At 41.4% G+C, this 22,864-nt stretch overlaps 1 protein-coding gene across 3 annotated transcripts in view; it reads left to right on the forward strand.

The window, feature by feature from the left end:
• BNC1 (basonuclin 1) overlaps positions 1-22,864 on the forward strand; it is a 32,884-nt gene that overhangs the window by 5,122 nt on the left and 4,898 nt on the right. For 2 of the 3 annotated variants that reach the window (XM_004278311.4, XM_012536194.3), the window contains exons 2-4: positions 15,997-16,096; positions 17,156-17,391; positions 19,389-21,235. In XM_004278311.4, coding sequence (XP_004278359.2) covers positions 15,997-16,096; positions 17,156-17,391; positions 19,389-21,235 — 2,183 coding nt within the window. Of the gene's footprint in view, positions 1-15,972; positions 16,097-17,155; positions 17,392-19,388; positions 21,236-22,864 lie in introns of all 3 variants that reach the window. The other variant, XM_033402949.2, reaches the window with a different exon arrangement.

Consider the following 22,864-nt stretch of genomic DNA (forward strand, 5'->3'; position numbering starts at 1 on the left):
TCCTGCAGAAAGCCTCCTCTGGGCTCTCTGCATAACACTGCTCTCTCCCTCTACGCCGTCTTACTCAAAACTAAAATTTGGGGGAGAGGTGGAGTCCTGATTTTTTTTTTTTTTTTTTTTTTTGCGGTACGCGGGCCTCTCACTGTTGTGGCCTCTCCCATTGCGGAGCACAGGCTCCAGACGCGCAGGCTCAGCGGCCATGGCTCACGGGCCCAGCCGCTCCACGGCATGTGGGATCTTCCCGGACCGGGGCACCAACCCGTGTCCCACTGCGCCACCAGGGAAGCCCCTTTTTTTTCACTTTTTATTATAGAGTATTTCAAGCAAAATTGGACTAGTTTAATGAAGCTTGGTGATACATGCTTGGGCATTCAGCAGTGATCAACTTTGGGCCAATCCTGTTTCGTCTGTTTTCCCTACCCATTCTCCTCACCGTCACCAACACTAAATTCCTTTGAAGCAAATCCTGAGCATTCATTCATAAATACTTTAATATGTAGCTCTAAAATAAAAGGCTCCTTTGTTAAGAAAAGCAGTATACCATATAGCATCTAAAAATTAACAATAACTATGTAATGTCATTAAATTTCTGAAGTGTTCAAATTCCCTGATAGTCCCTTTAAGTTTATGTTATCATTGGTTTGTTCAAATCAGTATTCAAATAGGGTCCATAAATTGTGTCTATTAATCTATAGGTTTACATTTTACTTTTTTCCTTGCAATTTATCTGTTGAAAAATCTGGGTCATTTGTCTTGTGGAGTACTCCCCAGCCTGGATTTTGGTGATTGTTTCCTCGTGATATCATTTAAGCATTCCTCTATCCCCTATACCAAAAGGCTTGATCTAATTCAGATTTGAACTTTTGGGGCAAGAACACCCCATATGTAGTAGTGTGTATCCTCCAATGCAGACGCAGGTGACCTAGTTGTTGTCTTTTTCATTAAGAGTTGCAGAATGCTGATATTCTAATTCTTCATTTATTTATTTACTGGAATACTATAAAGAGAATCTTTGCCTCATCAGTGATTTGGTTGCCCTGAACTACAATTTGTATGAAAAAGGATACATGTTTAATTCTTTCCCTTTGTTTAACATCTTTTGGTTCCATAGCATCCTCTAAAGGGGGCCAGTGAGTTTTGCATTTGTTTTTAACTGCCTTATGAATTGCTAGATTTTAATATAGTAAATGACTCGCACTGATTTTCAGCAAATCATATTTTCTGTTCAGCAGTTCTTTTTTTAATGAAATTTTTAAAGTGTGTATTTTGTTGTGTGACTATGATACAATACAGCAATTTTTTAAAATGTATTTATATATTTATTTTTGGCTGTGTTGGGTCTTCGTTGCAGTGCGTGGGCTTCTCATTGCAGTGGCTTCTCTTATTGCGGAGCACAGGCTCTAGGCGCGTGGGCTTCAGTAGTTGTGGCACGCGGGCTCAGTAATTGTGGCACATGGGCTTAGTTGCCCCGTGTCATGTGAGATCTTCCCAGACCAAGGCTGGAACCCGTGTCCCCTGCATTGGCAGGCAGATTCTTTTCTTCTTTACTTTTTTAATTTATTTTTTTATACAGCAGGTTCTTATTAGTCATCCATTTTATACACATCAGTGTATATATGTCAATCCCAAACTCTCAATTCACCCCACCACCACCACCACCCCCCGCTGCTGCCCCCCCTTGGTGTCCATACCTTTGTTCTGTACATCTGTGTCTCAACTTCTGCCCTGCAAACCAGTTCATCTGTACCATTTTTCTAGGTTCCACATATATGTGTTAATATATATTTGTTTTACTCTTTCTGACTTACTTCACTCTGTATGACAGACTCTAGATCCATCCATGTCTCTACAAATGACCCAATTTCATTCCTTTTTATGGCTGAGTAATATTCCATTGTGTGTGTATATATATATATATATATATATATATATATATATATGTATATAATATATATATACCACATTTTCTTTATCCATTCATCTGTTGATGGGCATTTAGGTTGTTTCCATGACCTGCCTATTGTAAACATTGTTGCAATGAACATTGGGGTGCATGTGTCTTTTTGAATTATGGTTTTCTCTAGGTATATGCCCAGTAGTGGGATTGCTGGGTCATATGGTAATTCTATTTTTAGTTTTTTAAGGAACCTCCAAACTGTTCTCCATAGTGGCTGTATCAATTTACATTCCCACCAACAGTGCAAGAGGGTTCCCTTTTCTTCACACCCTCTCCAGCATTTGTTGTTTGTAGATTTTCTGATGATGCCCATTCTAACTGGTGTGAGGTGATACCTCATTGTAGTTTTGATTTGCATTTCTCTAATAATTAGTGATGTTGAGCAGCTTTTCATGTGCTTCTTGTCCATCTGTATGTCTTCTTTGGAGAAATGTCTATTTAGGTCTTCTGCCCATTTTTGGATTGGGTTGTTTGTTTTTTTAATATTGAGCTACATGAGCTGTTTATATATTATGGAGGTTAATCCTTTGTCCACTGATTCGTTTGCAAATATTTTCTCGCATTCTGAGGGTTGTCTTTTCATCTTGTTTATGGTTTCCTTTGCTGTGCAAAAGCTTTGAAGTTTCATTAGGCCCCATTTGTTTATTTTGGTTTTTATTTCCATTACTCTAGGAGGTGGATCAAAAAAGATCTTGCTGTGATTTATGTCAAAGAGTGTTCTTCCTATGTTTTCCTCTAAGAGTTTTATAGTGTCCAGTATTACATTTAGATCTCTAATCCATTTTGAGCTTATTTTTGTGTATGGTGTTAGGGAGTGTTCTAATTTCATTCTTTTACATGTAGCTGTCCAGTTTTCCCAGCACCACTTGTTGAAGAGACTGTCTTTTCTCCATTGTATATCCTTGCCTCCTTTGTCATAGATTAGTTGACCATAGGTGCGTGGGTTTATCTCTGGGCTTTCTATCTTGTTCCATTGATCTATGTTTCTGTTTTTGTGCCAGTACCATATTGTCTTGATTACTGTAGCTTTATAGTATAGTCTGAAGTCAGGGAGTCTGATTCCTCCAGCTCCATTTTTTTCCCTCAAGACTGCTTTGGCTATTCAGGGACTTTTGTGTCTCCATACAAATTTTAAGATTTTTTTGTTCTAGTTCTGTAAAAAATGCCATTGGTAATTTGTTACGGATTGCATTGAATCTGTAGATTGCTTTGGGTAGTACAGTCGTTTTCACAATATTGATTATTCCAGTCCAAGAGCATGTTATATCTCTCCATCTGTTTTTGTGTCATCTTTGATTTCTTTCATCAGTGTCTTATGGTTTTCTGAGTACAGGTCTTTTACCTCCTTAGGTAGGTTTGTTCCTAGGTATTTTATTCTTTTTGTTGCAATGGTGAATCAGATTGTTTCCTTAATTTCTCTTTCTGATCTTTCATTGTTAGTGTATAAGAACACAAGAGATTTCTGTGCATTAATTTTGTATCCTGCAACTTTACCAAATTCATTGATTAGCTCTAGTAGTATTCTGGTGGCATCTTTAGGATTCTCTATGTATAGTATCATGTCAGCTGCAGACAGTGACAGTTTTACTTCTTCTTTTCCAATTTGTATTCCTTTTATTTATTTTTCTTCTCTGATTACCATGGCTAGGGCTTCCAAAACTATGTTGAATAATAGTGGCGAGAGTGGACATCCTTGTCTTGTTCCTGATCTTAGAGAAAATGCTTTCAGTTTTACACCATTGAGAATGATGTTTGCTGTGGGTTGGGCGTATATGGCCTTTATTATGTTGAGGTAGGTTCCCTCTATGCCCACTTTCTGGAGACTTTTTATCATAAATGGGTGTTGAATTTTGTCAGAAGCTTTTTCTGCATCGATTGAGATGATCATATGGTTTTTATTCTTCACTTTGTTAATATGGTGTATCACATTGATTGATTTGCGTATATTGAAGAATCCTTGCATCCCTGGGATAAATCCCACTTGGTCATGGTGTATGATCCTTTTAATATGTTGTTGGATTCTGTTTGCTAGTATTTTGTTGAGGATTTTTGCATCTATATTAATCAGTGATATTGGTCTGTAATTTTCTTTTTTTGTAGTATCTTTGTCTTGTTTTGTTATCAGGGTGATGGTGTCCTCATAGAATGAGTTTGGGAGTGTTCCTCTGCAATTTTTTGGAAGAGTTTGAGAAGGATGGGTGTTAGCTCTTCTCTAAATGTTTGATAGAATTCACCTGTGAAGGCATCTGGTCCTGGACTTTTGTTTGTTGGAAGATTTTTAATCACAGTTTCAATTTCATTACTTGTGATTGGTCTGTTCATATTTTCTGTTTCTTCCTGGTTCAGTCTTGGAAGGTTATACCTTTCTAAGAATTTGTCTGTTTCTTCTGGGTTGTGCATTTTATTGGCATAGAGTTGCTTGTAGTAGTCTCTTAGGGTGCTTTGTATTTCTGCGGTATCTGTTGTAACTTCTCCTTTTTCATTTCTAATTTTATTGATTTGAGTCCTCTCCCTCTTTTTCTTGATGAGTCTGGCTAATGGTTTATCAATTTTGTTTATCTTCTCAAAGAACCAGCTCTTAGTTTTATTGATCTTTGCTATTGTTTTCTTTGTTTATGTTTCATTTATTTCTGTTCTCATCTTTATGATTTTTTTTTCTGCTAACTTTGGGTTTTGTTTCTTCTTTCTCTAGTTTCTTTAGGTGTAAGGTTAGATTGTTTATTTGAGATTTTTCTTGTTTCTTGAGGTAGGCTTGTATAGCTATAAACGTCCCTCTTAGAACTGTTCTTGCTGCATCGCATAGGTTTTGTATCATTGTATTTTCATTGTGCTTTGTCCCTAAGTATTTTTTGATTTCCTCTTTGATTTCTTCAGTGACCTTTTGGTTATTTAGTAACATACTGATTAACTTCCATGTGTTTTGTGTTTTTTACATTTTTTTCCCTGTAATTGATTTCTAATCTCATAGCGTTGTGGTCAGAAATGATGCTTGATATGATTTCAATTTTCTTAAATTTACTGAGGCTTCATTTGTGACCCAAGATGTGATCTATCCTGGAGAATGTTCCATGCGTACTTGAGAAGAAAGCGTAATCTGCTGTTTTTGGATGGAATGTCCTATAAATATCAATTAAATCTATCTGATCTATTGTGTCATTTAAAGCTTCTGTTTCCTTATTTCTTTTCTTTTTGGATGATCTGTCCATTGGTGTAAGTGAGGTGTTAAAGTCCCCCACTATTATTGTGTTGCTGTCGATTTCCTCTTTTATGGCTGTTAGCAGTTGCCTTATGTATTGAGGTGCTCCTATGTTGGATGCATATATAATTGTTATATATTCTTCTTGGATTGATCCCTTGATCATTATGTAGTCTTCTTTGTCTCTTGTAACATTCTTTATTTTAAAGTCTGTTTTATCTGATATGAGTATTGCTACTCCAGCTTTCTTTTGATTTCCATTTGCATGGAATATCTTTTTCCTTCCCCTCACTTTCAGTCTGTATGTGTCCCTAGGTCTGAAGTAGGTCTCTTGTAGCATATATATGGGTCTTGTTTTTGTATCCATTCAGCAAGGGCAGGCAGATTCTTAACCACTGCGCCACCAGGGAAGTTCTTGTTCAGCAATTCTTGACGAATCAAGGTGTCTGACTTTTTTTCCCCAATGAAGCCATGTGCTCCCCTAGAGCGGACACTGGGAGTTCCTCATCTTTGTGTCTCCCTGAGGCTCCCCACTGTTACCTGTACCTGGTAGATGCTTTAAAAAAAAACCAGCGACCTCCACAAAAAAACAATTTGTTAGGGCTTCCCTGGTGGCGCAGTGGTTGAGAGTCCACCTGCCGATGCAGGGGACACGGGTTCGTGCCCTGGTCCGGGAATATCCCACATGCTGCAGAGCAGCTGGGCCCGTGAGCCATGGCCGCTGAGCCTGCGCGTCCGGAGCCTATGCTCTGCAGCGGGAGAGGCCACAACAGTGAGAGGCCCGCGTACCGCAAAAAAAAAAAAATTTGTTAAATAAATTGGTTTCATTTTTGTCAAACTACTAATGGAAGGTGAAGGCATGATGAACATCTGGTCCATGTGTAATTCTCCAGGTGGGCATCAGTCCAGTGCTGCCAGCAGCAGATAAGCTACCTCACACAAAAGGACCTCATGGGTTTTCTTCTCCCTTCATCCCAGTTGTCCTGGGACACCTGGCAAATGATGTTACTATTTTCAGAATCCTAGTTGTACCTCTGTGGTTTTGTATATGTTAGAAAAACAAGGGAAAACTTAATGAAAAGTGTAAGAAGAGCAAAATGAGAGGAGGGAAAGTAGGGAGCAAAAAACAAGAAAAAAAGCCAGTTCTAGTAAGAGAAGTTAGAAGTATAAAATGTGTGTTAAGAGGCAGAGTAGCTCCAAAGAGCAATGGGGTAGAGACCTCCCATCCTTGAATCAAGCATTTTCCCAAACCAGGAAGTCTAACTCTGCAGCCACAGAGAGAATGGGAATACAATTTCACTGGAGATGAAAAGAAAGTAAGTTCTGTCCCCACAAGCTAAGGGTGGTCCATCCGCTTTAGAAGATGTTTTGTATTATAGATGGGCAGTTTTTGATATGCACTGTAGATTTCCAGGACTCGAACATATGAAAAGCCATTGTCTATATTCAACATTTAAAAATACAACTTGGAAAAACCCGCATCATTTTTATTCTAAAGCTTGGTGACTTTTAAAAAGTGCTTTGTGATTTAGCTGACTGGGTCCCTTGATTTCAAGTTGGGAAATTATGTTTCTCAGAACTGAGAATCTGACACAGCCTTAGAATCTCACATTTAAGAGAGGACCATAGACTCTAAACTTGGCCTCAGTGATCTCTACTAGTTAGCAGTTTTTCACATGATTTTTATGTGTCAGTCTCCACAGTCGACAGGAAGATCAATGTATAAATTAGGAACAGCATTTGGCTGCTAGTAAAAGAGCTCCTTAATAATGGTTGCCATCCTTTCTGCTCAGCCATCCTTAGGGCTTGACTTTGAGGTTGACCTCAAGTTTGCATCCATGAGGTCCAGCCATCGTGTTCTTGTTCCAAGAACGAGGAAGGAGGAAAGGCAAAGAATTCCCCCAGCTGAGTCAGCTCTCATTTATTTTTATTTTTTTTAACATCTTTATTGGAGTATAATTTCTTTACAAATGGTGTGTTAGTTTCTGCTTTATAACAAAGTGAATCAGTTATACATATACATATATCCCCATATCTCCTCCCTCTTGCGTCTCCCTCCCACCCTCCCTATCCCACCCCTCTAGGTGGTCACAAAGCACCGAGCTGATCTCCCTGTGCTATGCGGCTGCTTCCCACTAGCTATCTCTTTTACATTTGGTTGTGTGTATATGTCCATGCCACTCTCTCACTTCGTCCCAGCTCACCCTTACCCTTCCCCATGTCCTCAAGTCCATTCTCTACGTCTGCGTCTTTATTCCTGTCCTGCCCCTGGGTTCTTCATAACCTTTTTTTTTTTTTTAGATTCCATGTATATGTGTTAGCATATGGTATTTGTTTTTCTCTTTCTGACTTACTTCAGTCTGTATGAGAGACTCCAGGTCCATCCACCTCACTACAAATAACTCAATTTCATTTCTTTTTATGGCTGAGTAATATTCCATTGTATATATGTGCCACATCTTCTTTATCCATTCATTTGTCGATGGACACTTAGGTTGCTTCCGTGTCCTGGCTATTGTAAATAGAGCTGCAATGAACATTGTGGTACATGACTGTTTTTGAATTATGGTTTTCTCAGAGTATATGCCCAGTAGTGGGATTGGTGGGTCATATGGTAGTTCTATTTTTAGTTTTTTAAGGAACCTCCATACTGTTCTCCATAGTGTCAGCTCCCATTTGTAAGGAGCTTTCTGTAAAGCTCCACCCAGCCACTTCTGCTTGCACACATTGGTCAATCCTTAGTCACCTGGCCACCAAAGGAAACGTGGAAATTAAGGTTCCTTTACTAAGGCAGATCAGGCAAAGGATATTGGATGGGTGTCTGTAATTAGTAAGCATGGTGTGGCTTTCTCATTGATTCATTCATTATTCTCTTAATACCAGTGGAAAGCTTACCAAGTATCAGGCCTAGTGCTAGCCACTAGGTATTGGTTTGGAGTTTCACTTTTGTTGCCTCTTTAGGGAATGATTCATTATAGAACAAGTTTTTGGAGGTTTTTATCCTAGGTATTTTTGGTAGCTCTGTCTGTGCAGAGTCAGATCACTAGAGCCCAGAGGACCTAAGATCTTGCTTGTTGTAGACCTGGTAGCAACAACAGTTTCACTGTGCTAATTGGTCTTTTCAACTCTCTATCTGTATATCCTCATTAATATGACTAATAGGCCTCTGAGATAGGCAGGAACAGATACCCAGCCCATTTTATAGTCAAAGACTCCAAGGCATGGAGCTGAAGGTTATATGGCTTAACAAAAAGTAAGACATAGACTGAGGACAATCATAGATTGTACTACCTCTCAGTGAAAGATGCTCAGTGTGATGAGGGGGAAGGAGTTTAGGCTCCCCAGCTCTGCCTCCAGAGGTGTCATTTTAACAGGCAAATCATATTAGTTTCGTACTTTTTTCAAAGGCTCACTGTTAGACTTAGGACAAAACCATACTCCTTGGCCTGCCCCACAAGATCCTATGCACAGTGGTCTGTGTCACCTTTCTGACCCTCATTTTCTACCATTAACCTTACTAACTCCACTCCAGCTACCCTGGTCCCCTTTCTGTTCCCTGAGCACTTCCAACCTCTTTTATGCCTCAGAGCCTTTGCACTTGATGTGCCCGAAACACTCCTTCAATCTCCAGTTCTTCACTGGCTCCTTGCCATGCCTTAGGACTCAGTTCAAGTGTCACCTCCTCAAAAGCCTTTGATGATGACCCTGTCTAAAAGGCACTTACCACTACTCCTGCCTCTCCATGCCACCCAGTAAAATTGCTAGCAAAGCTTTCTGCTTATTTCTTCAATAGCACTTACCTTATTCTGAAAAGGTATTGTTTGTTTACTTGTTTATTCTGTCTCTCTCTTGTAGAATATAAGCTCCTTGAGGGCAGGGACCTCATCATTCTCATTCAACACTTTAGCCCCCAGAGTTTAGATCATAAACACTCAGTAAATATGTATTCAGGGAATGGGGTTTCTTTACCATGTGGAACTTTAATATCCTTATAGTTTCTGTCAAGATTAAATGAAACCATAAATATAAGTGCAGTTAGTACCAGGTACTGATAATTCAAGATGTAATCTATGCTCAATATCCAGATTTGAGACCACCCTCAAGTAGCCTATAAGTTCCTAGCTTCCTCATCTATACAACGGGGTGGTGGTAAGAAATGAGATAACACATAGGTACTGCTTACTGCAGTGCCTCACATGTAATAAATAAGCAATCAGTAAACTATGTAACCTTGGGCAAATTAACAATCTTCCGTAAGTTTGTTTCCTGAGAATAATTCCCTCCTCACAGTGATGTAGTGAGGATTGAATGTGATCACCTATTACATACGAATGCCACCATGTGGAAGGGCAGATGCTGGAAGAATAGCTAGTCTCGCCTTTGGACTCAGAACTACCCAGTAGAATTTTGTGTGATGACGGAAATGTTCTCCTCTCTGCTGTCCTGTGCAATAGCCACTAGCCACATGTGGCTCCCAAGCACTTGAAATATGACTAAGTGACCAAAGAACTGAATTTTTTATTTTATTTTATTTTATTTTATTTTAATTAGGTAGCCACATGTGGCTAGTGGCTACTGTTGGACAAGGCGGACTAAGTAACTTAACCCTACAAAGTTGTCTGGCTGGTATGCAGTTCAGTTTTGTTCCTGAGCCAGATCGCAAATGACTCCCCTCAAAGGGTCAATACCATGAATCTGGAAATCCCAAAAGTCCTCTATGATTTTTCTCCTCCCCACTTCCGTCTGGTCCCCCAAGAGTATCCCCCTGAATTTATCTTCAGTGATATGAAAGTGTTTGCATGTACTAGAGATGAAAACAGCTTTGAAGTGGACAGTTTTTACTCTCAAGCTCAATAATTCAAATCCCATCAAAGGCCTGCACTGTCTAGCAGTGGATGTCTGTGCATCTGCCCCACTGTGTGCCTGCACTGGCCACTGCTAGGAGTTCAAGTCAGCATCTACTGACAAAAGGCGCATGGCAGCATCTCCCCAAGCTGAAGGTAGAGGGTATCTGGGAGAGGAAGTGGGACCCTCAAATCTACCTAAAATCTAGGTCATAACTTTCCATCCCAAAACTGAAAATAACCAAATCATCCATCCTATACTAGGTGTGTTCGTAATTTTTGGGTGAATGAATGAGCAAATGATAGTTACAAAAAAGCAAACCAGAATTTTGAATGTTGATTTGTAGCACATCAAAGTGATTAATAACAACTCGGAAATAGTCTGATTAAAATGAGTGCGTAAAAAGCAATAATCACGTCTTGATGAGTTCGGAATGTTGTAAACATCTATCTGTCTTATGTTTCTGAAGAATGGAACAAGTATCAGGATTCTGAAAGAAAGGATGTAAGTTTTAAGAGTTTTCCATTATTGATTTACATGAGTACTTTTTGTCCTGTAATTAGAATTTTTGATTTGATTTCATCTTAGAAGTTTTAATTTGTCTGTAGATAATGGTGCTATAATTTTACTACATCGTGGGATTCTGAGATGGGTGGAAAAAACCCAAGGGCTTTAATATTGGAAGTTTTCTTAGACACTGTAATTAGCATTTTTAGTTCATAAATAATTCTTCTGAGATTTATTTCCATAGATGTTTAATGAGCTTTATTAAGCCTTATTCAAACAGGTTCATATAGAACCACATGAATGTTTCTTATAAAGCAGCATTCATACATTGGAATTACAGATAAAACTGCTTAAAATTCAGTCCGCAAACTAGAAGCTGCTATAACTGTGAATAGTCAGGTTAGATCAGGGAGTGTCAACTGGGGGCAGTTTTGCCCCTAGGGGCATTTGACAATGTCTGGAAACATTTTGGCTTTCACAGCTGGGGAAGGGAGGTGTTACTGTGGCACCTGGTGGGTAGAAGCCAGGGACGCTGCTCGACATCCTACAACGCACAGGACAGCGCCCACCACAAATAATTATCCAGCTCAAAATGTCTATAATGCTGACGTTGAGAAACCCTGAGTTGGTGTCAAGAGATGCAGAAAAAAATGAGTTTCAACCTTAGGCTATGAAATGTGCTTGGAATTGTTCCCTCTGTAGTTTCACTGTGCTGGGCCTGAGATAGTGTCACTCAGAGTTTCCTGGGGGCTTCCCATGAGTCAGCCTTCTGAGCAGACTCTTTAGGGAGTGAAGGAAGTATGTGCTCAAGGACATCTTTCTCTAATTCAGGCAGGTCCTATTTTCCAAGTAAATAAAATGTGAATTCACTTTATATAGTTCCAATACCTTGTTTTTAAAGAATGAATAGCATCTTGAGGGACATAATCCAAAATAAGAACTTTTCTTCTTTTAAAAATTTCCATTAAAACAGTCATATTTGTAGAATGTAGGTGGTGAAATATTTCAGAGGTTTAGTACTAAGTGTGCTGGTAGCTATTGAGAGTATAGATGATTGGTTTGCCTGTGAGCTGACATTCAGGGAGTCGCAGGGAAGTTTAGAAGCTGGACAACATAGGAATGCTGCAAACTGAGGTAATGACACTCTTAAATTTTGACAGTGTGTAGTAGAAACTAAACCATTACTCATTTTTATCCTTTAACTTCCAGTCAAGATAACTATATAATTATGTGTGCAGGTATATAGATGTGTGTGTTTGTATATTTATCAATAATACATTTGTATATGTGTACACAAGTAGAAACTATATAACCAAAAAGTAAAATAATTTCTGTCATTAGAGCAATATTTCTTGATCTTATTTTTCATTATTCACCCCCCCACACGCATCTAAGGAGACTTTAGAAATTTTTTTCTAATTGTGCCTACCACAATGAAATTTTAGTTTCACACCATATACTATATATCTGTTTATGTATGTATATGTGTGCTCTATACATAAAAAGAATGGAATAGTTTTCACCCTTTGGGGATGGTATACCCCAGATGAGAATGTATTCATTATTAGAGTGAGAGACTGTTCTGATCATCTGGAGTTCTTTATGTTATATTCTATGACTTTACAAAGAGCAAAACCCTTTTACCCATATTTCCTGTTTTTTGATAGCCTGTTGAAGGGATTAGGTAACACTGTTGCTGTCTGCTGTACACCTCAGTTATAAACAGCCCTATTCCTTCACCTGAAAATCTCTGTCTAGTTGTTCTGTTCAGGCCCATTGTAATCCAAAAGAAATTGTAGATAACGGTCAAATCATGTAAAGTTTAACCTGTATTTAAGGAAGGTCACTGGTTTTTTAAAAGACTTTATTTTTTTAGAATACTTTTAGATCCATAGAAAAATTGAAAGGAAAGTACAAGGATTTCCCATATATCCCCTACCTCCACGTAGTCATAGCCTCCCCTATTTTCAACGTCCCTCACCGGAGGGTACATTTGTTATAATTGATGAACCAACATTTGACACATCATAATCACCCAAAATCCATGGTTTAACCTTAGAGTTCACTCTTGGTGTTGTACACCCTATGGGTTTGGAAAAATGTACAATGACAAGTATCTATCATTATAGTATCATACAGAGTATTTTCACTGCCCTAAAAATCCTCTGTGTTCTTCCTGTTCATTCCCCAACCCTTGCCAACCCCCTGGCAACCACCGATCTTTTTACTGTCTCCATAGTTTTCCCTTTTCCAGAATGTTTTAAAGTTGGAATCATGCAGTATGCAGCCTTTTCAGATTGGCTTCTTTCACTTAATAATATGCATTTACATTTCCTCCATGTCCTTTCATGGCTTTATAGCTCATGTCTTTTTTGTGCTGAATAATATTCTGTTGTTTGGGTGTACCACAGTTTATCTATTTGCCAACTAAAGGACATCTTGTTTACTTCCAAGTCTTAGAAATTATGAATAAAGCTGCTATAAACATCCATGTGCAGGTTTTGTGTGGGCATAAGTTTTCAGCTTCTTTGGGTAAATACCAAAGAGTGCAGTTACTGGATTGTACGGTAAGAGTGTGCTTAGTTTTATAAGAAACCACCAAACTGTCTTCCAAAGTAGCTTTATTACTATTTTGCGTTCTCATCAGCAATGAATGAGATTTCTGTTGCTCCACATCCTCACAATCATTTGATGCTGTCAGTGTTCTGGATTTTGGCCATTCTAATAGGAGTATAGTGGACTGATTTTTTAAAATAATATTTTTATCAAAATATAATTCACATACCATAAAATTCACCCTTATAAAGTATACAACTGAGTGGTTTCACTGTATTCATTGAGTTGTGCAACCATCACTCCTACCTGATTTTAGAACATTTTCATCACCTCAGAAAGAAACTCTGGGGCTCCCCTGGTGGTGCAGTGGTTGAGAGTCCGCCTGCCAATGCAGGGGACACAGGTTCGTGCCCCGGTCCGGGAAGATCCCACATGCCGCGGAGCAGTTGGGCCCGTGAGCCACGGCCGCTGAGCCTGTGCGTCCGGAGGCTGTGCTCCGCAAAGAGAGAGGCCACGGCAGTGAGAGGCCCACGTACCGCAAAAAAAAAAAAAAAAAAAAAAAAGAAACTCTGGTCAGAATTTAAACTATCTGTGTTTCAAAGGGTACTGTGAAGAAAGTGAAAGGATAAGCCAAGGATTGGAGAAAATATTTGCAAATCATACATCTGGTAAGGGGCTTGTACCTAGAGTATATAAAGAACTCTTATGACTCAATGCTAAAAAGACAACCCAATTTAAAACTGGGCAACAGATCTGAACAGACATACAGATGGCCGTCAAGCACATGAAAAGATGCTGAACACCATTAGCCGTCAGGGAAATGAAATCAAAACCACAGTGAGATACCACTTATGCCCAGTAGGATAACTACAGTAGAAAAGGCAAACAGCAACTAGTGTTGGTGGGGATGTGGAGAAATCAGAGCCCTCATAGACTGCTGGTAGGAATATAAACTTTGAAAAACAGTTTGGGATTTTTCTCAAAAAGTTAAACATAGAGTTACTATATGATCCAGCAGTTCTGCTCCAAGGAGTATATCCCACGCACTGCAACGAAGAGTAGCCCCCACTGGCCGCCACTAGAGAAAGCCCGCCCACAGACACAAAGACCCAACGCGGCCAAAAATTAATTAATTAATTAATTTTTTAAAAAAGATGAAAACAAACAAAAAAGATAACCCTTTCCCCCCACTACCACCCATTAGCAGTCACTCCTCATCCCTACCTGCTCCCCACGACCCCGGTAACCACTAGTCTGCTCTGTGCCTCTGTGGATTGGCCTGTCCTTGACAGTTCACATAAATGGAATCATTCCACCTGTGACTGTTTGTACTTGGCTTCTTTCATTAGCATAATATTTTCAGAGTTCACCCATGTTTTAGCAGGTGTCAGTACTTCATTCTTATGGCCTAGTGATATCCCATTGTATGGACATACCACATTTTGTTTATCTATTCATCAGCTGATCAATATTGAGGTTGTTTCCACTTCGGGGCTAATATAAATAATGCCGATTATTTAAAGTTCGGGTACAAGTTTGCGTGGACGTATGTCTTCAGTTCTCTTGGGCTTATACCTAGGAGTGGAATTGCTTGGTTGTATAGTAACTGTGTTTGTGAGGATCAGCCAGACGGTTTTCCAAAGTGGCTGCACCATTTTACAATCCCAGCAGCAACTGATTTTTGAGTGAGGACTAGTTATATACTCCTTAAAGTGTCCTAGGCCAGATTCTCCTCTTCCCTGTCCCCACCCAAGGCCACATAGTCCCTTAATTGTCACATGGAGGGTTTAAACCCATAGTCATAGGGCTCTTTCATCCCCTCCAAACACAGAGACACTCCCCAGTGTTAAAGCTCTCTTGAATCATACAGATTCCACACAGTGGTGCTTCCCAGGAATATCACTGACAGAGCTCCTGTGAGAGCTTTTTCTCTTTAATAATAGATTACGTTCCTCAGGTCTCTATCCCCTTTTGAGAAATTCATCTTAAAAAGGCACGTGAAGTGGACTTCCCTGGTGGCGCAGTGGTTGAGAGTCCACCTGCTGATGCGGGGGACACGGGTTCGTGCCCCGGTCCGGGAGGATCCCACATGCCGCGGAGCGGCTGGGCCCATGAGCCATGGCCACTGAGCCTGCGCGTCCAGAGCCTGTGCTCCGCAACGGGAGAGGCCACAACAGTGAGAGGCCCGCGTACCACAAAAAAAAAAAAAAAAAAAAAAAATACATGTGAAGCTTTGTTCTTAATACTAGAACTTTGTTGTCACGTACATCTCTAGTTTCAGTTTCAGTTGTGTGTTTGCACACTGCACACCCCCACACCACACCCGACACTTCGACCTGCGCCTGGGCATCGATGCAGGGCTTGTCCAGCCTGTGTGCGTCTGTTAGTCACACAGTCCAGTGAGCGGGGTCGGGGAATCATCGTCAGTGTGGTCAGCCATTGCATGTCCTCAAATCTGTCTTGATATTCAGCCTCTGCCTCATTTTGGGGGGTAACGAATTACACACGTGTGTTACTCTCAGTTCTGATCGCTCTCCTATTTACTTGCATCAGGGTAGCTGGTGTATACCTTTCAGGGTTGCTATTCTGGTCAACTTAGAGATTCAGTGAGAATGTGACTCTTCTTCACCCTTTCTGTGTCCTTAGTAACAAGCAAGATGTTTCCTTCCCACCTGTAATCCTTTCTTATAAAGAGTTCTGGGATTTTAGCCCATTCTCGCATGCAGAACATCTGTGTAGCATGTTCACCGTCTCCAGGTCTGGGGCCAGCTTCCCTGCTTTCCAGGATACACTCTACAGGTCTGGGCCTGGCACAGAGTGGGCACACATCACTCAAAGAACGTTGCTCAGTGGAGGAGTGTGTTTTGTTATGTAAATGTGATGTGTGTTCCACGCCTCACTAACATGCCAGGTATCCCTGTGTTCTCTTCTGCAGGCCATCGGCTGTACTCTGAACTGTAGTTGCCAAAGCTTCAAACCAGGGAAAATACACCACCGTCAGTGTGAGCAGTGCAGACATGGATGGGTGGCCCACGGTAACTTTATTTTGCCCCCTCTCTTGGTCTTTAGTGTTCCCTTTAAATAACTTAGTTATTCAGGAACAGATTTAATATCTAAGAATGACAGCTAACATTTGTAAGTTACTGCTATGTGCCAGGTAACAGCCTAAGAGCTTTATATATGTTATCTCTTTGAATCTTAACAACTCTATATGATAAGTGTTTATCAACCCCCTTCTAAAGATGTAGAAGATGGTGCTTCAGGGCTGTCATTCTGCAACAGTAGAAATGCTCTGTGCTGTCTAATATAGTAGCCTGTAACCCAGGGCTGCTAGATGGAAAAACAGAATGCTCAGTTGAATTTGAATTTCAGTTAAACTATACATAATTTTTTAGCCTAAGTATATCCCAAAGACTATTTTTGGTTTAAGTGTATACCACTTATTCATTTTTTATCTGACATGTATATTCAAGTTTAATTTTTATTTGTTTTTTTATTTGCTGTACCTGACAGCCCTACACTAGCCACATGTGGCTACAAGTACTTGAAATGTGACTAGCACAACTGGTGAACTGAATTTTTAGTTTTATTTTATGTTAATTTAAATCTAAATTTGAATAGCCATCTGTGACTGATGACTGTTGCATTGGACAGCATGGAGTTCAGTGGCTTAACTTGCCCAGCCCAACAACTAGATAGTGGCAGACCAGGGCTCCAACCCAGATCTGTTGGATTTCCAAGTCCAGGTTCTTCCCCAGACCCCATGCTTCCTGGTTTTCCATCCTCTTGATTATGCACCTGCCGCCTTCGTTTTTACCTGTTTTCCGTGCACAGTCCCTACCTGCGGCTGTTTTACTCCTTAGGCATGCCACAGGAAAGGGAGAAAAGAAGCCTCTCAGGCTAGTCCATTTCATTTTAGAAGTTCCTGAGAATAACTTGGAGCCAGCTAGCTATTAAGATTATTAATTGTTTGCATATTTGTGGTTATTCTACTGGAACAAATAACTGAGAGTTAGCGCTAACCTACTTCTGTGCAGTGTTTCTCTTAAAAGTAGAATCTTGAAAAACGATATTTCTTCAATTCACTTTTTCAGCTCTAAGTAAGCTAAGGATTCCCCCCGTGTATCCAACAAGCCAGGTGGAGATTGTCCAGTCCAACGTGGTGTTTGATATTAGCAGCCTCATGCTGTATGGGACCCAGGCCATCCCTGTTCGCCTGAAAATCCTACTGGACCGGCTCTTCAGTGTGTTGAAGCAAGATGAGGTCCTCCAGATCCTCCATGCCTTGGACTGGACCCTCCAGGATTACATCCGTGGATACGTGCTGCAGGTATGGGGACCATGGGCACTGTTCTCCTAGAATGTCTTCCGAAGCTCGTGTCCTTGGAACTGATGTAACCCCGTTGCCTACAGTGCTACAGCCATTGGTAGTCATCCTTCCCTTTCATAGTTATTTCTAATGTCTTAAGCCCTACCTCATGTTCTGGGTGAAATCCAGTGCCTTTCCTCAAGGTATCTGTAAGACTTGAGAATGCGGGAGCATTGCATATTCTCTGATTTAGGTTTCACTCAGCCAGCTCTTCCACAGTCAGCCATTTGCCCCATCCTTGGTGATGCCTCCGTTTCTTTTATTATCCTCAAACTATTTACTGACACAAGACATCATGTTTCAGATTTTACTGAGAGTTTGGGGTTGAGGAAGGGAACTTACATTGCAGAACCGCACAGCAAACAGTTACAATTTCATGCCACACCTTCCTGTTCTTCAAAGCCCTCTGCCATCCATCCTACTGCCAATTTTCCTTCCCAGGCTCCATCACCTTGTGATATTTCTCTGTGCATGCTCTGGCTCATTCTCTCTCTGCCTCTCCAGTTCCTTTTGGCCTCCTCGCATTTTCTCTACGTCTCTCCATCATTCCATGCCTTTCGGCCCTTCTCTCATCTCTTTCCTTTGCAGAGTGTTGTACCTCTTTTTCTGTACCATACTGTGGGGGGTAGGCCTTATGCTTCCTATCCAGAGAGGCTATCAAGGTGTTTCAACAGCAAAGAACATATTCCCTGGTGTGAATTCTATCATTTCTCTGACATATGAAACAGCTACAACATTTTATTTCTTGTCACTACACTAGAAAATGTCAGCTAACTTTGATAAAAATTTCAACGAAATGGGCGGATGAATGTTATTTCCAAGACTAACATACACTTCAGTCTAACTCAGCTGGGCCATAACCCTGAAACAAACACTAATAACAGCCATTTATTGACTTAGACCCTCTTCCAGTAATCTCACAAGGTAGGTAGATTATCCCCATTTTCCAGTTGGAAAACCAGAGACTGAGTGCTTCTAAATCTTGCTGAAGTCACTCAGCTTGTATGCAGCAGACTGAGAATTTGAACCCACTTCTTTCGAACTCTGACAATGCCTCCAGTCTTCCTCTGGAAACATGTTTGCTCACCTCGAGTGCAGGACCCCCAGCAGGCTAGAAACCATCTTTTATGTAGAGCAGCATTATGATCTTACATTATGACATAGATCAATATTTAATGATCCTAATAATCTTGCTTTCTAGTGTTAGGATTAAAAATATGGAATCAATTACCTTGAACCTCTAGTGCATGAAAAATTTATGATGTTACATTCCTCATCATCTTCAGAACTCTTACATGCACTGTGAAAAATCTCAGTAGGCCATCAAATACATGTTCTGTGATAAAATATTTATTGTAGTTTTGGGAAAAGTTAGGCCTTGCTAGAGTTTGAAAGATCTCCAACACTCCAGTGTAATTACAGCTCTGCTTTGTGAACACAGGCAATAGATCAATACAGGTTCATTTGTTTTTCAATGTTAGTTGCTTGGGAAAGATTATTAAACTTGCAGCGAATAAATACTTGAACTATATCTAGGCCTGATTGCCTCATCTATACTCTTTAGATAAAGAAGTTACTATTGTTCAAATGATACATATTTTAATTTTAGTGGAGGAAAATTATGCCTGATGCAAGACAACCAATTGGTTTGAAATAAGATGGAAAATAATCACCAAACTTACCTTAGACTTGAGTGATATCATTTTATTTCTCTCTTCTGGACCACTGCTTACCTTTGTGCAGTTTATTTTCTGCACAGAGTTTCTGTCCTAGGACAGTGGGGTGAGCGAGGGCTGAACTCATCAAGCCTTGTGCTCACAGGGGTGTCTTTTTCTAATATGTACAAAAGTGCCGTGTGGTGCTGGTGGAGGCCCTGACCACACACGTGGTTCCTTTCTTAGAGAAAAGGGTAAGGAATAGTCAATTAATTGCCCTTTTTAATGCTGGTTTGGGTTTAGGATTCATCAGGAAAGGTGTTGGATCACTGGAGCATCATGACCAATGAGGAAGAGGTGGCCACCTTGCAGCAGTTCCTTCGTTTTGGAGAGACCAAGTCTATCGTTGAGCTCATGGTAATTCAAGAGAAGGAAGAGCAGTCCATCATCATCCCGCCCTCCACGGCGAACGTAGATATCAGGGCTTTCATCGAGAGCTGCAGCCACCGGAGTGGCAGCCTCCCCCCTCCTGTAGACAAAGGAAACCCCGGCAGTATACACCCCTTTGAGAACCTCATAAACAACATGACCTTCATGCTGCCCTTCCAGTTCTTCAACCCCGTGCCTCCCGCACTGATAGGGTCAGTGCCCGAACCATATGTGCTGGAGCAGGGTCAGGACCAAAGTCAGGACCCCAAACAGGAAATCCACGGACCCTTCCCCAACAGCAGCTTCTTAACTTCCAGTTCCACCCCATTTCAGGTTGAAAAAGAGCAGTGTCTAAACTGTCCAGGTCCTGTTACTAAAAAGGAAGACAGTGCCCATTTAAGTGACTCCAGCTCATACAACATCATCACAAAGCTCGAAAGGACACAGTTGTCCCCAGAGGGCAAAGTGAAGTCCGAGAGGAACAGCCTCGGCACAAAGAAGGGCCGGGTGTTCTGTACAGCGTGTGAGAAGACCTTCTATGACAAAGGCACCCTCAAGATCCACTACAATGCCGTCCACCTGAAGATCAAGCATAAGTGCACCATCGAAGGCTGTAACATGGTGTTCAGCTCCCTGAGGAGCCGGAACCGCCACAGCGCCAACCCCAACCCCCGGCTGCACATGCCAATGAACAGAAACAACAGGGACAAAGACCTGAGGAACAGCCTGAACCTGGCTGCCTCTGAGAGCTATAAGCGCCCCGGTTTCAGGGTGACTTCTCCAGACTGTCGACCTTTCCCTGGCTACACTGGTTCAGGGGAGGATTCCCGGAGCCAGCCAGCCTTCCCAAGCATTGGCCAAAACGGAGTGCTTTTTCCCAACCTGAAGACGGTCCAGCCAGTCCTTCCTTTCTACCGCAGTCCGGCCACCCCGGCTGAGCTAGCAAACACACCTGGGATGCTACCTTCCCTACCTCTGCTGTCCTCTTCAATCCCGGAACAACTGGTTTCCAACGAGATGCCATTCGATGCCCTGCCCAAGAAGAAATCGCGGAAGTCCAGTATGCCCATCAAAATAGAGAAGGAGGCTGTGGAGATAGCGGATGAGAAGAGGCACACTCTCAGCTCAGATGAAGACATGCCCCTGCAGGTGGTCAGTGAAGACGAGCTGGAGACCTGCAGCCCCCAGTCAGACAGAGCCCCACTGGGAAGCTTAGGGAAGCCTGGTCCTGAAGGAGAGAGGCCCTGCCATCTCAAACCGGCGATCGAGTCCAGCGGAGCCCTCCGCCAAACCCCCGAGCAGGCCACATACAACTCGGAGAGGGAGACTGAGCAGAAGTCAGTGCTGACCGTGGTGCCACAGGACGGGGAGGATGGTGGCCATGAACCTCACCTCGCCCCCGGGGTGGAGCCCTGTGTCCCTTTTCCTGACTACGTCAAACTGCAGCAGCACCTTCTGGCTGGGGGCCTCCTCAGTGCTTTGTCCAGCCGGGGGATGGCTTTTCCTTGTTTTGAAGATTCCAAAGAGCTGGAGCACTCAGGTCAGCACACATTAGCGAGGCCGAAGGAGGAAAATCGCTTCCAGTGTGACATCTGCAAGAAGACTTTTAAAAACGCTTGCGGTGTGAAGATGCATCACAAGAACATGCATGCCAAAGAGACGCACACGTGCACGCTGGAGGGCTGTAAGGCCACATTCCCCTCCCGCAGGAGCAGAGACAGGTAAGACGTCTGGTGGCAATCATTTCTTCCAAGGCAGTGGTTCTTAAACTTTAGCATGCCTCTGAGTCACCTGGAGGGTTGTTAAAACAGACTTCTGAGCCCTCCCCCTGGAATTTCTGCTTCACTTGGTCTGGGACGAGATGTGAGAGTTTGCATTGCTAAGTTCCCAGGGGACACTGATGCTATTCCAGGGACCACAGATTGAGAAACGGTGTTCTATAGATCCAGATTCCTGGATTTTCAATTCCAGAATTTAAACTCATTTAGCCACAAAACCTGACCTGAAATGATGTGAGGCTATTTTAATCTTTTTAAATCTCCCTTTGTGTGGATTTTTTTACTATATATTCCATACAGAAATGTTAATGGATTTATTATGGGGGCATTGCCATGACATGACAGTATATGCATCATTCTGCCTTTTTAAAGCCTGAGAAATTCTGGATTCAGAAACATCTGGCCCCAAGGGTTTGGGATAAGGCGTCATGAACTAGTTCACACAATAGAGGGGGAGGAAGCGGGGGAGCTTTTAAAGTTAGGATTGTAGCTCCCCAAAACTTGTCTGATTTTCATTTCACACTATGAAGTCCACAGAATGAAACGTTTTCTCCGATTTCTATTTAACCACTATTTTTGAAAGGAAGAATAACTGCCTGATTGAAGATTTTTGAAATACTAAGATATCAAAGAGTAAAGGCAATTAACAGGTTATTTCAGTGTCTGTGATGTATAGTTCAAAGATGAGAAGTCTTTCAGTGCCGGGTTTTCATGACCCCACCACACAGAGTCAGACTGTTTGTACAGAGTGCCCGGGTATAGAGTATCTCTCATCGCTCTGGGGACACAGCACTGGCGTTACTATCTTACTTGTGCTTTTCTTAATGAACTTGAGTCGCATAACCACTCTTCAGGTCGCCTTCCTCCCCAGCCTGTAAAGGGAAGAGGAAGCTTACCAAAAGATGACCCCAGGAGGCTTTAAGGAGAGAACCAGCTCACTGATGAAATGCAGCATTGTGGATGCTAAATGGTTCACAGAATATCAAAATGTTACATTCGCTCAAACAAGCTTGACTTCGAGCAGCTCAACACCACCATTGCCTCAGTCCAAGTTGTAGCACCTAATTTATTAAGAGGGTGAAAATGTATAGACTCCCACACACATTCCTGGACAGGGCCCCTAAGAACACACACAGTGTCTTGAGCAGAGAGGATACGGCAGGGGTGATATTAGTTAAAATTCCTGTTTCTGTTGCTGGATGTTGCACCAAACCACCAAGATACCCAAATTAGTGAGCCAGTGCCCCTCCACCCTCCAAGAAGGGTGTTCGATCATGAATAAGCTGTCGTTATAAAGAAGAGATAGTCATATCGGTCAGGTTATCCTTGATATTTATGATACTGTTCTGACCTACATTGTCTACTAAATTAGAAGACATATTGAATTTCAGATACTATTTATATTTATTTTTCATATATTTAACATTTTCTTATTTTGGAACCTCTTTGTGATGCAAACCTCCTGCCCCACCACAGGAAAACATCTTTTGTTCTAAATGTAAACCACTAATTCTAGTAGTCTAGAACTTGGACTGCATTTTCCCTAGAATCTGTGATTAAAATGATACTATT

The sequence above is a fragment of the Orcinus orca genome, chromosome 2 (assembly GCF_937001465.1).
Source record: "Orcinus orca chromosome 2, mOrcOrc1.1, whole genome shotgun sequence".
NCBI lineage: Eukaryota > Metazoa > Chordata > Mammalia > Artiodactyla > Delphinidae > Orcinus > Orcinus orca.